Here is a 15,469-nt window from a genome sequence, read left to right as displayed (position 1 = left end):
ACTGGACTTATCCGTCTTATTCTCATTTAGTCTGTTCAGTTGATTTAATTCTGTTTTAAATGTTTCCTCTGCATCTTGCTGTGTGTTTTAATGTAAAGCACTTTGAATGGGCTTGTTCAAACAAATTGACGTGTTGCCTTCCCTCTGTGTTTGCAGGTAAGCTTCAGACTCTCCACACTTTGCTGCGAAAGCTGAAGTCGGGAGGCCACAGGGTGCTGATATTCACCCAGATGACTCGCATGTTGGACGTGCTGGAGCAGTTCCTCAACTATCACGGCCACATCTACCTTCGCCTGGACGGCAGCACCCGGGTGGAGATGAGACAGGTCGGTACTCCTGCTGTTTCTGCATGAAGGGAAGCTCTTCTTCTCTCCTCACCTCCTCTTCTCCTCCCGTAGTCCCTGATGGAGCGCTTCAATGCAGATCGCCGCATCTTCTGCTTCATCCTGTCGACTCGCAGCGGCGGTGTGGGGGTGAATCTGACCGGGGCCGACACAGTCGTCTTCTACGACAGCGACTGGAACCCCACCATGGATGCCCAGGCCCAAGACCGCTGCCACCGCATCGGCCAGACCCGGGACGTGCACATCTACAGGTGACCGGAGCTCCTCCTCACGTCTGATCAATGCGTTTCAACAGCTCACTGGGCTGTTGGCATTTTCTTTTCTTCTTTTTTTTATATATTTTTATTAGAGGGTAAGGCACAGTAGAACAGGATCAATTACACATTTACATTGAGTATCATATCATTTCTGTATGGTAATCTACAATATATAGTACAATATGTCTTTGACACCATAAAAATACTGTGCATCTCGATGGAATGAGAAAAAGATATACAGTCTACTTCCTAGGATGTTTTTCTTGATTTAAGGACAAAACATTACACAATTCAACGAAAATAATGATAAATAAATAACCGAAAATTATTTTAAGTAATAATTAAGTATTAAAGCTATACAGTATACATTAAAAAATAGATGAATAAAAAGGAAAAAAAAAAACTAAGAAAAAGTAAACAAATAAATAAAAAGGAAGAAGAAAGAGAGAGAAGAGAAGGAGGGGGGGTGTCCGTCAATCCAGGGGCAGGGACTGGAGAGAGTGGAAGAATGTAAGAAAGGGAAGCCACTTATTATAAAATTCGTTAGAGCTACCTTTCAGTGAATATCTGATCTTTTCCAGCTTCAGAAAAGACATGGTATCGTTGAGCCACTGAGTACTAGAGGGAGCCTTAGTCGACTTCCAATGGAGATGAAGGTGGCGTCTTGCCAGTAAGGAAGTAAAAGCTAAAATGTCTAGTTGAGTTGAAGTAAACCGGCTCTGGTCCTCTGGGAGCCTGACAACATGGGGGGAGATTTTTTTTAATCACTGAAAGTATTTTTGACATGGTGTCAAAAATAATTCAACCAAAACTGAGAAAGTAGTGGGCAAGAGTAGAACATATGGGTTAAATTGCAGGACGAGGCATGACAGATTTGTGAGAGTCGAGCTTTTAGAAAAGTGGACTCTAAACAGTACTTGTACTGTATAAGTACAAGATAAGCGCAGGATGAACTTGTGTAAGCTGTTGGCATTTTCTAACTGCATTTAAAACATTGCAGCCGAAGGATGTAACCTTTGCAAACAAATAAAACCTGAAAAATGTCTCATTGAAATCTGATTTCAAGAAGGTGTTTTTAATGTTGTTTTCTTCCTCCTCTTCAGGTTGATCAGTGAACGCACAGTGGAGGAAAATATTTTGAAGAAAGCCAACCAGAAGAGGATGCTGGGAGATATGGCAATTGAAGGAGGAAACTTTACTACGGCCTTCTTCAAACAGGTACCTTTTTATTTTTTTACTACAGTAAGATAAACTTGGTTCAAGCATTTTATAACCTTCTTTCTAACCACCGGTTTGTTTGACTCTTCTCTTTCGTTCATTACTTATCGTGTTTTGATGAATTATTAACCTCTGCTTGTAAGTGAACAGTGATGTATTTTGGTTGCTCTCGTGAGCTGGGTGGAGAGTTAGAAGCCCTGAGCTGACTCATTTTGAAAGTTATGGATGAAAACAAAACTGGCACCATTGATGTAAGTACGTAAGTGTACTTGATCACCGGGACCCTGATGAATGCAGACCACCCCAGAGATCCGCTGTTACTTGGTGGAATGATGATTTAATCATCACCCTTATTTCTGATCCAGTTTCTGTTTAGATGATCACGACAACCAGCTGATGTTGTTGTACACTTGACCGTAAAGGCTTTTTAACTTGCCTGATGTAAGGTCCAATGACCATTTCTGACAATTGCTTCGAGTCTTTTTGCACCTTTAACCAGAGCTGTTGAGGAGTTGAGACTGGTGCCATAGATGTTTAATCTGGAGCCCTTAGCCATATTTGTGATCCTTTGGCACCCAAAAACACAGCAAGATGATGTCTTAAAACTTGTTTATAGCTTCTTAAACAGCTGTAAGTTGCACCGTAGATGTAGCCCCTGCAGACGTCAGCGTGACGCAGGCCCTGAACGGGTTTATCGGTTGGTGTGTGAGTATTTCCTAACATAGCAGCATTTCATTCTCCCTTTTATTTGAATCGATTTAGTTTAGTTCAATTCTGTCTTTTAAGACTGGTTTTTGGGGGCTGACAGTGTGGCAGGATGTGCAGGTGTGGCGATGCCAACGCTCAGTATCTGGTTCTTTGTGTTCCTCAGCAAACTATCCGCGAGCTGTTTGACTTCAACGAAGGGGAGAAGAGGGAGGTGGCGGTGGAGCTGTCGGTGCCGCAGTCGGAGGAAGAAGAAGGTGGCAACAAGCAGAGCACCACCATTCTGGAACAGGTTCCTTGTATCTCTTATTCATTTATTTCCTCCTTCGTCCATGTGTCGGGCTGATACAACATTTAAAAGTAACCAATAGGACATGAACGGGTTTAACCTCAGTAAACATTTATTGGATTGGTCTAAATTGATCATGTCAATGAAGGGCAACACAACACAGAGCTGCCTGCAGACTCATGTGGCCGATTTGATCAAAAAACGACCCATAATCCGTCTACTCAATCTGCCTCTACTAGTTTATCCTTTTAGATCACTGCTGTAGTTCATTTTTCCCCTGAATTTCTGCTGATTATACACTAATCCTGACTACTGGTAACCCGTTCAGGCGCTGTGCCGTGCTGAGGACGAGGAGGACATAGTGGCGGCGTCGCAGGCCAAAGCCGAGCAGGTGGCTGAGCTGGCAGAGTTCAACGAGAACATACCGCTGGATGACGGAGGGGAGCAGGAGGAGGTGGAGGAGCTCTCCAAGGCCGAGCAGGAGATCGCCGCTCTGGTGGAGCAGGTAAATAGGAACATCTTCTGATCTGTAGGATGCTCGGGTATCTGTTATGGAAATGAGCATGTGTGGTGTTGAGACTGTCCTGTTGCACGTTGTTGCTTGTAACTTCTTTATGCATCAACGGTGGGTGTGTTTCAAACATCTTTATCTACTCCTTCAGCTCACTCCCATCGAACGTTACGCCATGAACTTCCTGGAAGCGTCTCTAGAAGACATCTGCAAGGAGGAGCTGAAGCAGGCGGAGGTAAGGCCTTACCTCCACCTAAGTGGTTCATATTAAAGTTCTTGTCGGCTCGGTGCTCTCGTGGCAGAAAGAAAAGCAACACAAATGAAAGCAACTAGTGTGTCTGTCTGGATGGACTCCTAAACGTGTATTTGGGGTTGGCAGCCACCACAGGCCCCATGTCGTATCTGACAGCTAAGATAAAACGCTATTCGTGTATTTGGGTAGCTGCACGTGACGTGTTTTGAGGTTTCAGCAGCGTCTCGTGTTGATGGGGGCTGTTCTCACTTCCATCCAACGGTAACTACCTAAGAACCAGGCAGCTCCTAGATCTGCTGTCTCAAAGGAAAGTACCCGACTAGTGGTTCCTTTTTAATATTTCAATATAAAAAAGATGTAATGGTAGAGGAGTCACCTGAGGCGGCTTGGGCCTCTGCCCCCTGGACACCTCCAGGGGGCAGATGTGTTCCAGGCATGTCCCACCGGGAGGAAACCCGGAGGAGACCTGGGACACGCTGGGAGACTGTATCTCCGCTGGCCTGGCATGCCTCGGACTGGTGAGGGAAGTCTGGGCATCTGTGCTCAGACTGCTGCCCCCGCGACCCCGGACAAGCAGGGGGGTTAATTAAATACATAGTAATACAATGAAGTACATTTAAACATCCCAAGAGCCATATTCTTTGTTGTGCCACAGAGGGGGTGCTGGTTCAGTTATCAAAGAGTTATTAATAGTTGTCCTTCGACAATTATGAATAATTAATAAAGTAGATTATTTATCAAAATGAATTTAAAAAAAACGGGGTACCACCTGACTTATCAGGAAAAGAATAACTAAACAGCAAAATCAGTCTCAAGGTAAGTTATTCTTCAGAATAATAGTGAAGGATTCCGAGCACAGACCTTTGCAACCAGCAGTTGTGACAAATATATGTGTAAAATAAGCACAAACAACTTCTCTCATTCAAATTAATTAATCATAATTTATTTACACAAGTGTTAAAAGATGATAAAACAACACTTAGGATAAATTCTGATGCCTAAACTACACAAACAACAACTAACTAAACATTAACTTCAGATTATATATGTGTGTGAATGAGTGTGACCCAAGACACTAGAATCATTTCTCACTAATGGAAAACCAAGTTCTCCTGATGTTTCCAACACAGAGACGCACCAGTGTGAAACTGATTTCACACGTGCGCTCTGGTCATTCAACTGGGAAATGAGGAAGGGCTTTGTTTTCTGTTGTGGAGGAACATGTCATCAAGATCCAGCAACGTGGATGAAACAGTAGAAAAACAATAAAATAAACAAACACACTTAAACTAATAAACACAGTTGTGACGAGATCAGCGGTCCGGCTTCTGCCCAGACACAAAACAGCTGGATGGTTACGCTCCACAGGTGATCCTGATAAAGAGCGGCTCTCTCTCTCCTGCTCTCCTCATCTCAGTGTGGATGAGGGGAATGCACAAGCACAGCAGCTGGGCCTCCTTCAGCTCCAGGTCGGTCCGAAGGCGTTCACGTTGAGGCATGCAGGGTCCCTGGTTCGGCTCATCTGGGGCTCTGAACATTCGTGGGGCACTCGCTGCAGCGCTCCAGACAGACGCTTCTTCGGTCACGATCATGGAGGAGGCCGGCCCGTAGCTAGTAGCTCTTCATGCTAAAATAGGAGTTGTGGCCTTCTTCATGGCTCACAGAGAACTCCATGGGGCCGTGGACAGGTCCGAGGTAGAAGAGACCTGGAGGGAAAAGAGAAAAAGAAAGAGACAGAAAGAGTGGAAAGAGCCTGCTCTTTATAGCTGGGCCCATGCCCAATGAGAGTGCTATTCCTTATCACTGAAGGGGCCGTAAATGCGAATCCTGCTTGGACTTTGAGTCATTATGGAGGTTCTTTTGTTCTCAACCATGCGGTCAGCTGTAAGAAATCAAGGCTGGTCTCAGAGTTAGGCCTCAGAGCTGGGCCTTAAAGTTCAAATTAAGGCTTCCCATGTTTACATAGGACTATGGCCCAACATCTTTAAGATTATAGGTTTGTAAGATCTAAAATGATTTATGAAAAATGAATGTGGAATCTGCAGAACGTGCAATCCTCACAGATTTCCTATTTTTTAAAGTGCAAATTAAATCTGCCCATTTTTGAAGCGTGATTTTAAAAATATCACTTTCTGTGCCTCCAATTTGTTTACTAGACGTCTTTTGGAGCCTAAACTTTTTAATCACATTACAGTATCTTATAACGTCACGACAAAAGAAAAAACTCGTCAGTCGTTTTAGATGACAACAAAATGATCACCTGGTGTTTTAAATAGGAAGAAACATCTCTAAAGAACTTCACGCTGTATTTGACATTTAAGAAAGTAAACCAAAATGAAGTGCCCTTTAGCAGCAATAACGCTCCGTCTCAGAACGTTGGTCCAAACACTGCTTCGGTTCAAGGCCAGACACTTCCACTAATAAAGTCAAGAGGAAATGGATCACAACTCCTGAATCATTGATTGAAGTTGGGCAAAGATCTGGGGCCTCATCTATAAAGCTTGCTTGCGCACAAAAAGGGCCTGAAAGATGCGCAAGCCACCTTCTACGCAAAGGCTGGGATCTAAAAAGAAAAAACTAACCGAAAAATCTGCGTATCCCTACGGCAACCCCGACCCTCCCGTAGGAACTTACTTAAGACATGGGGAACTGGCGACGCAGGCTGTGAGGTGGTGAAATGAAGCCAGATTCATGTCATACTCTTAATAATGTCATCACATATCACAACATATATCAGACCTATAATATAATAGCGCTGATCGTGTCCCTCTGTGTTTGAAGCACAGCGTCAGTCAGGACGCTCAGCTGCTGCTGCAGCTGCAGCCACGGTGAGTGGGCTTGCCACCCGTCCCTTGAAATACGGAATTGTTACGTAATTGGGAATTAAAATTTATATAAAAACAGTTTATTCCGTATTTCACAATCGTCCCATGCACGTCTGTCACACATGCACACACTAGTTAAGCCTAATTATGCCTAAATAATGGTTCCGCGTTAAATTGACGCAGAGCCTACACCGTAGGGTTACGCCGTAGGGTACGCGGCGACGCGCCCTGTACGGTGCGCGGGCCGCGTAACCTACGCCGTATGCTCTGCGTCGATTTAACGCAGAACCATAAATCAGCCTTGAGCAGCACTGAGGGGAGGAGGGGGAGCGGGACTGTCCCGTCTTCGCACAGTGTCTTGATGATTTGCGATTACAGGCTGAGCCTACCGTTAGTTCTTAAACTGTAAAAAAAAAAAAGGGGGGGGGGGGGGGACAAAAACATGAGTTTGAAAAGTGGGGGGGACATGTCCCCCCTGTTCCCAGTGGAAATTGCGCCCTTGCGCCTCACAGCGTTTTATTTTCACTCGCTTTATTTTATACTATTTATATACTATTTATACTTTTACTGTGACCACCAAATAATGTCGTTTTCCTGTCCTCCACCTCATCCTCAAAATTTCGATCTCAGTCTCCGTGAAATGTAGTGGCACGGTGGCTCGACACGTCTCATCATGCGTCTCATTCATTCTGACGCCAAACAGGCTGCAGGAAGCCACTGCGCATGCTCAGCAGGCTCATTCATATGCAAATACTACTTTGCATTGCCCTTTTAAGGTAAAAAGTGGGCTTGTAGAGGGCGGGATATGAGGCGGTTTCAGCTGCGCAACCTTCCAGCTGGACTGTAATTTATAAAGCGAACATTGCGTGCAGGTGTGCGTGCACATGGTTTTATAGATCCAGATTTTTTTTTTGCGCCCGCCCTTTTCGGCTTTTGGGTGTACGTGCACTTTTAGTATGAATCCTACGCACTCCATTTTAAATGAGGCCCCTGATCTTTTCTGCTTTGATGTGTAAAACCTTCAAATGGACTGTCTATGGTGTGCTGAGGAGGTACTTTTCACCTGAACCTGATGATGATGGTATATTTTGTAGAGGGAAACCTACAGCACATTAAATGCTGAATCTGTTCCTTTTCTATGTTTTTAAGGAGCAGGTGGAGGCTGCCAGGAAAGGCCTGGACCAGGCCAAGGAGGAGGGCCTCATGCTCCACCATACATCTGATGATGATGACTTTTTGGTAACACCATCCTCCTCTGAACCAGCTCAGCCAACTCCTGCCCGCCGTGGGCGTAAACCCAAGGACAGAACTGTCACCTCCACACGGACCAGTGGCAGGCTTCGTGGAGCATCGCCCGAAACCGAGCCTGAGCCCCTGGCCCCTGGAGAACCCCCCGAGAAACTCCGGGCTGGTCTGAGGGGGCGAGCTCCTGTTCCTGCTAGCCAGTCACGCACCGACCAGCACAAAACCTCGCCGTCAGCAAGGCTTCAAGATTCCTCCAAGTCTCCAAAAGATCACCCGACCATGAAAGGCCGGACTCAATCAAACCGCTCCCATCCCAGCCCAGTGCCTTCATCCACGACCAGCCCTCCCTCCGGGGGGAAACCCCCGTGTCCCGCAGAGACGGACAGTAAAACCTCAAAAGAGGGGGGGGGTGAGAGAACGATGTCTGCGTCTCCGCTGGACTCGAGCTGTGCAGCAGACGTTCTGACGAAGGACGAGGACAGTAAAGACCACTGTGCCATGTCTCCTCCCTCCACCAGCTCCAAATCCCCGCGGAAACGCCAGTCCGCAGACGGGGAGGTGCTGCGGGGTCTGTCGGACGACTCCCCATCAGCCAAAGTCCTGCGGAAGCTGCCAGGGAGGCTGGTGACAGTGGTGGAGGAGAAGGAGCCCCGCCGGAGGCGGCGTCGGGGGAGTGGCACTGGGGGCGGGGGCTCCTTGGAAGAGGTGCCTGCAGAGGAGGACGCAGCTGGGCTGGTGGACGAGTCCGTCAAGGACAACGCATCCCAGAGTCCTGATGACAAGACCAAAGCCAGTGTCTGCAAATCCCCACAGGAACAAGACCCGGGCCCATCAGTGCAGCCGCAGCCCGTCCGCAGTTACCCTCCGTATTCCCCCCCCCACCTGTCTCCTGACATGCCGGTGTTGAGGAACCTTCCTGTGCGCCGCCGGTTGGAGACTGAATCTCGCATGGCTGCCCAGCTGGGAGAGCAGCAGCATGTGGGCAGGGGCAGGGGCGGGAACCAACCCAAGAAGACAGACAACCCCCCAGGCAAAGACACGCCTGCTGCACCGGCCGCACCAGCCGCGCCTGCTGCACCGGCCGCCGAGTCCGCTGTAAATGCACTTGTGACCCCTGTAAAAAGAAAAAGGGGCCGGCCCCCTAAGAACCCCCCTGCAAATCCTCAGCCTGAGGTCCGAGTGGCTCCTCCCCCACATCCCGTCCCAACATGTGGGGACGGACACCCCCCACCGTCCCCCAAACGCAAAAGGGGCCGTCCCCGTAAAGATGCAACAGCCCCCACCGCCCCGGGTCACACCTCTGCTAGAGGGGGGGAGACGGTAGGCAGGGTCTGTGCTGCTGCCTCCCCTCCAGCCCAGACCGTCGAGGTGACCACGTCTGCTGCACCTGTGCCCGTGGTGGCCTCCCCCCTGCCTGTGTCTGCACCCACACCCACCCATGTGGTTGCTTCAGCTCCTATCACAGGTGCACATGCCTCATGTCCTCCACATGTCTCACTGTCCACAAGTGCGAGTGCCCCTGTCACTGCCACGGCTCCACCCCCCCCTGTCAACACCAGCTCATCCACTCCTCCATCAGTGGAGCCAACAACCGGGGTTTCCCCAGAGCTGGACCGGTCTCCTCCTCCCACCCCCGTACCATCAGCAGAACCAGACCCTGCCAGAACCACGACAGAGGCCACCCCAGCTGCCCCGCCAGCTGCCCCGCCGGCTGCCCCGCCGGCTGCCCCGCCGGCTGCCCCGCCGGCTGCCCCGCCGGCTGCCATCCCAGCTACCACACCGGCTGCCCCGCCGGCTGCCCCGCCGGCTGCCCCGCCGGCTGCCCCGCCGGCTGCCCCGCCGGCTGCCTCGCCGGCTGCCCCGCCAGCTACCACACCGGCTGCCATCCCAGCTACCACCCCAGCTGCCACCCCAGCTACCACCCCAGCTGCCCCGCCAGCTGCCACCCTAGCTGCCACCCCAGCTGCCCCGCCAGCTGCCACCCCAGCCGCAGGCCCAGCTGCCAGCCCTCCGCTCACTGTGTCCTCTGCCATGGCGGTCGGAGATCCAGCAGCAGAGCCTCCCACAACAACATTGACCGCAGCAGCATCAACATCAGTGAGTTCAGCTGCTGCAGAGGAATCCCTCACAGCACCCAAAACCGCGGCTGCCGGAGACTCGACTGTGTCCTCAGCATCGTCTGCAACGTCCATCCCGCAAGCTGTTCATGATGCTTCTTCCACACCGAGGGCAGCTGCCACCTGGACGGAAACAACCCCAGCTGGCCCTTCCAGCACCGCGGCTCCAGTTCCAACGGCATGCCCAGCCGTGTCTGGGGAGACCTCTGCACCACCGCTAACAACAATCACGCCGTCTGAAAATACCGCCATCCCAGCAACGCCAAGGACCACAATCCCCATGAAGCCTGTCTCCAGCTTCACGCCCACCACAGAAATGGCTGCACAGGCTCCTGCAAGATGCTCCAACACACCTGCCGCTTCACCCAGTCAGCCGTGCACCCCCCCCTCAGCTACATCATGTGCCAGCGTTACTCCTGCTGAGGCAACCGCAGTCCCGTTGACCTGGTCATCCACAACAGGGGGGGTCAAAGGAGGCGGTGCAGCCGTTGTCAGCGTTACTGCCAGGACTGGAGAAAAGCCCGTCGAGACTCCAGCAGGACCAGTTTCCATCCCTGCTGCAGGACCTCCTGTAACACCAACCACTGACAAACCACCTCCAGGGGACACCGCAACCGCCCAAGTGGTCGCCACGACAACCGGCTCTGCTGCTGTAGCAACAACTGCAGAATCCACTCCTACTACGGGCGGTGCTCCCCCGACGGGCTGCTCTCCTCCGACTTCCAGCTCACATGGTACTGCAGACGTTGCTCCTGATCAAGAAACCCCAGCATGTGGGGGTGCTCCAGCGGAGGTTCTAGCGGAGGCTCCTGCGGGGGTTCCAACGGAGGCTCCTGCGGGGGTTCCAGCGGAGGCTCCTGCGGGGGTTCCAGCGGAGGCTCCTGCGGGGGTTCCAGCGGAGGCTCCTGCGGGGGTTCCAGCGGAGGCTCCTGCGGGGGTTCCAGCGGAGGCTCCTGCGGGGGTTCCAGCGGAGGCTCCTGCGGGGGTTCCAGCGGAGGTTCCTGCGGGGGCTCCTGCGGAGGCTCCTGCGGGGGCTCCTGCGGAGGTTCCTGCGGGGGCTCCTGCGGAGGTTCCTGCGGGGGTTCCAGCGGAGGTTCCTGCGGGGGCTCCAGCAGAGGCTCCTGCGGGGGCTCCTTTGGGGGTTCCAGCAGAGGCTCCTGCGGGGGCTCAAGCAGAGGCTCCAGCAGAGGCTCCTGCGGGGGCGTCGGGGCAGGCGTCCCCGGAGACGGCCCCCTGCACTGATTCAGCTGAGTCTGAGTCCAGAGGAAAGTGGGACACAGAGACGGACGTAGCTGCGGCGGAGAGCAGCCAGGCTGGAGACGCAGAGCAGGACGTTTGTAAGTCGCAGGCCAAAAGACTAAAGCTGGAGAAGAGCTCTGAGACAGAGGACCTGGACTGTGGACAGGACGGAGGAGAGCAGGTGACACCTGCAGCTCCTGCTGAGGAGGAACATGCCAAAGATGGCAAACAGCCCAATCAGAAAAGGCCTCTGAGTCGCCAGAGCAGTCAGGAGTCGACGCGCTCCTCGTCCCCGTCATCGGAGGGCTCGTCATCCACCCTGACGCGCCACGCCCATCACAAGAGGACGTACGAGAACAGACATCCCACCAAGAGGAGGCGGGTAGACGTCACCCAGGAGAGGGAGGAGGCGCAGGAGGAGACCAGCACCCCCCGGAGGAGGTGCTCCCACTCCTCTTCCTCCGACTCGGACAGCAGCCAGAGCAGGCAGCGGCTGACCCGCTCCGCCCAGCGCCGGCTGCAGGACCAGGAGGAGGAGCGGGCAGGGGGGGGGCCCAACGCATCCAACAACACCTCCACGGGGGGCGAGTCGGGCAGTGACACGTCGTCCGCTAGGACCACCAGAAAGAGTGCAGCGTCTCAACCCCCCCCTCCGCCGCAGGTCCTGGGGAAGAGGTGCTCGGCCCTGAATGCCGCCGCCAAGCTGCTGGCCATGAAAGGTCGGGTGGACACCCCGGGACACACGCTGCGCAAAGAGCCGGGCGCCAGAGCCGCCGCCAGCTCCACTCCGTCGGACCGCAGCCTCAAGGCTCGAGGTGCCGCAGACTCTCCCCACAACTCTGTTCCCCTCACCAACAACAGCAGGCCGCTGATAGCCAGCCATAGCAGCCGTGCGGCGGCGCGCTCCACCAGGCGCTGCCCCGGCGCCATGGTCCCACCGCTGGATGTGGAGTACAAGAGGTCCCGAGCAGAGAAGGAGAGCAGCAGGAACGCTGACGCGGGGGCGCGCTCGTCGTCAGGGGGGCGCAGCGCCTGCAGCAGCATGAGCAGTGATGGCGAGGGTGACGGCGAGGGCGGCGGACGCAGCAGCAGGAGCCGCAGCAGCAGCAACAGCAGCCAACAGACGCACAGCCTCAGCTCCCGCAACACCCGCGCCGCCTCCTCCGGCAGCGAGCAGGAGCGGGGGCGTTCCTCGGACCGGGGGAAGGGCGGGGACACGGGCGGGGCGCAGAGCAGGCGCAGGGACAGCAGGGGCTCCAGCAGGCTCTCCCAGGAGCTGGCCAGCAGCTCGGGCGCGGAGGGCACGCCGGACCGGGTGCTACGGAGCGTCGCGGCGCTCGCCGCGGTGCAGGCGCGCTCCCCGGCCGCTAGCACTCGCTCCTCGGCAAGCCAGCAACGCAACAACAAGACATGACCGGAGCACCGACAGGACTAAAGGAAGCAGAGCGCGGCGGAGCATGACGGCGTGGTTGCTGCTTCGTCTGCACTCTGGGAGCCTGGGGAGGGAGTGCTGCATAAGCCAGGGCCCCCCCTGCCTCTTGGGCCCCCCCCTCCTCCCACCAAGAGGCTCTCCCCGTCGGAGGAGGGCTCAGGGATGCTGAACTGACACTACACAGAACTAGGACCATGGCCGCTGTGGCGTCGGGGAGCGATGGGGGGTGCAGCACCACGTCACCAAGGGGACGTGAGGGGGGACAAAGGTTCAAGAGGTAGTTCAGATCTGTACTGTAAACATGGGACTGGGACTTTGAGGCTGAACCCCACAACTGGAGCTGGTGCATGTGGCGCCGGACCTTTGTGAGTGGCCAGCTGTATCGTACGTTGGACGTTTTAGAAAGTTTGGTTTGGAGAACGTCATGAGCTGTCCTGACTATTGTATCTTTGTAGTCAGTGGATAAGTTATGCATATTTTATTATTTCTTCCAGAGTATTGGGAAGAGAGCAGGTCTGTCCATGTGGTTGCACAGTGCTGAAGCTCGTCGTTGCTTGGGGCCCTTTTTTCACGTCATCTCTGTTCATTTCAGTCCAGCCAGCCTTGGATTTCTCATTTGCACATTCAAAAAGACATTAAAGTCCCTCTGCTTCTGAGTGCGTTGTGGTGTAGTGACACGTTTGTACATCAAATAAATTGGTTCCCGGTAACTCGCAGCGTATCTCTCCAGTTTGAAAACGTATTTATTGAACTATCAAATTGTCTCCAAAATGTTCCATCTTCTGCTCTAGTCCACAGACCCATCTCCCCACAGCCCCCACAAGCCCCCCCCCCAGGCAGTGAAACGCTGCAGCCCCCTCCCCCAGTCCTCCCCCAGACCCACCCAGTCCTCCCCCTGCCCCCCCCACCCCAGGCAGTGAAACGCTGCAGCCCACTCTTGACATGCATTTATTTTGAAAGGTCAGGTAAATGTTGGTAAAATAAGAGTGCCTCTTTGGCCAAATGGTTTTCAGCCTCTAATTGCCTTGTGAAACACCTGAAGCAAAGGTGTCGAGCTTCTTGTTGTTAAAGAAAACTAAAGCCAAACAAACAATATCCAACCTGAAACATGAAATAAGTCACGGAAGCGTTTTCCTTCTCGTCACCATCACTTCGTTGCTCTTGGTTCATGTTAAACACATGGGAATAAACTGGGACAGTTCCAGATTACTGTAATTGTCAATTTCATTTGAGTAAATGGGATATTTGGTGGGGAGGGCGAGTTCCTGGTGATGGTCTTACTTTATACTTTTTTTTTCTTTTATTTTGCATTCCTTTGATCCCTTGTAATTCCACCTTGTTTTACTTGAAAATTAAGACAATTACAGTTGAATAAAAAGACCAAAAAGTACTTGCCTTTTTCACTGTTGTATTTTATTTTTCTGGGATAAATGGTGAATAAACAATATTTGGACCGTCACGTCGCCCGGATCGGCGTCACCGGGGCCCCTCCCTGGAGCCAGCCCTGGGGTTGGGGCTCGAAGACGAGCACCTGGTCTTTGCCCGTGGGACCCGGCCGGACTCAGCCCCAAACGGCGACGTGGGCCCGCCTTCCCGTAGGCCCACCACCCGCAGGAAGGACTGTGATAAGCTGGTGCTATGTGGACTGGGCAGCGGTCGTGGCGGGGTGCCTCGACGACCCAATCCCTGGACTAATACCCTCTCAGTGGGGACATGGAATGTCATCTCGCTGGGGGGGAAGGAGCCAGAGCTTGTGCGGGAGGTTGAGAGATACTGGCTAGAGATAGTCGGGCTCACCTCCACACATAGCTTGGGCTCTGGAACCCAGCTCCTTGAAAGGGGCTGGACCCTCCACTACTCTGGAGTTGCCCAGGGTGAGAGGCGGTGGGCTGATGTGGGCTTGGTTAGAGCCCCCCCAGCTCAGTCGCCATGTGTTGGAGTTCACCCCGGTGAACGAGAGGGTCGTTTCCCTGCGCCTTCGGGTCGGGAAAAGGTCTCTCACTGTTGTTTGCGCCTACAGGCAGTGCGAACAGCAGTGCGGAGTACCTGGTCTTCTTGGGATCCCTGGGAGGAGTACTTGATAGTGCTCCAACTGGGGACTCCATTGTTCTACTGGGGGACTTCAACGCTCACGTGGGCAATGACAGTGATACCTGGAGAGGCGTGATTGGGAGGAACGGCCTCCCCGATCTGAACCCGAGTGGTGCTTTGTTGTTGGACTTCTGTGCTAGTCACAGTTTGTCCATAACGAACACCATGTTCAAACATAAGGGTGTCCATCAGTGCACGTGGCACCAGGACACCCTAGGCCGTGCTCATCCATCACCCAAACCGAGGTCACTGAGGTGTAGGGATGGGAATTGAGAACCGGTTCTTGTTGAGAACCGGTTCCCAGTGTTTCAATTCCTTGGAATCGTTTGCTTTTTTCGCAAACGATTCCCTTATCGATTCCAGTGGGCGCGAATGACGTCACCAAGCACGTTGCGCAACGTGTGCATTCGCGCCCAGCAGGAAAACACGGGGACAAAGCGGCATAAACGCTCGAAAGTTTGGTTACATTTTACCAATAAGGATGACAACAGGGCGACAATTCTTGCAATGTGGACATTTCAACAAAGGGGGGAAACTGTTAGAGCCGGCGTGTGGTAAGGCTGATTTATGGTTCCGCGTTACACCAACGCAGAGCCTACGGCGTAGGGTTCGCGGCTACATGCACCGTGCGGCGCGCATCGCCGCGTACCCTACGCCGTAGGCTCTGCGTCGATTTAACGCGGAACCATAAATCATGCTTTAGAAGAGCTGTGCCACGCGGACGAGCCGGGCGCTCCGGCGGACAGCGGAGCTCTCCTGACACAGCTGCAGCTCGTCAGCTCATCTATGGAGAAGTTAAAGAGCAGTCACCGCTAGATGCTCCTTTCATCAAGACAGGGAAGAGTATCAGGCCAGAATAGATGAATGTTACCATCAGTGACTAAGTTTGTGGTGTTGAACATGTTACTGGACATTCTTGTGTAATTGCTACAAAATAATTTGT

At 52.9% G+C, this 15,469-nt stretch overlaps 1 protein-coding gene across 1 annotated transcript in view; it reads left to right on the top strand.

Moving 5' to 3' along the window:
- Positions 1-13,315, top strand: part of srcap (Snf2-related CREBBP activator protein) — a 53,566-nt gene extending 40,251 nt beyond the window's left edge. The window contains exons 27-33 of the mRNA XM_061708111.1: positions 157-326; positions 399-595; positions 1,705-1,819; positions 2,691-2,816; positions 3,142-3,318; positions 3,476-3,559; positions 7,552-13,315. Of these exons, the coding sequence (XP_061564095.1) occupies positions 157-326; positions 399-595; positions 1,705-1,819; positions 2,691-2,816; positions 3,142-3,318; positions 3,476-3,559; positions 7,552-12,417 (5,735 nt within the window). The 3' untranslated portion in view covers positions 12,418-13,315. The remainder of the gene's footprint in view (positions 1-156; positions 327-398; positions 596-1,704; positions 1,820-2,690; positions 2,817-3,141; positions 3,319-3,475; positions 3,560-7,551) is intronic.
- Positions 13,316-15,469: the final 2,154 nt, after the last annotated feature.

This window comes from Cololabis saira, chromosome 19, assembly GCF_033807715.1.
Source record: "Cololabis saira isolate AMF1-May2022 chromosome 19, fColSai1.1, whole genome shotgun sequence".
NCBI lineage: Eukaryota > Metazoa > Chordata > Actinopteri > Beloniformes > Belonidae > Cololabis > Cololabis saira.
Note: the sequence above shows the minus strand (reverse complement) of the source record. Positions and strands in the feature narration are given on the sequence as shown.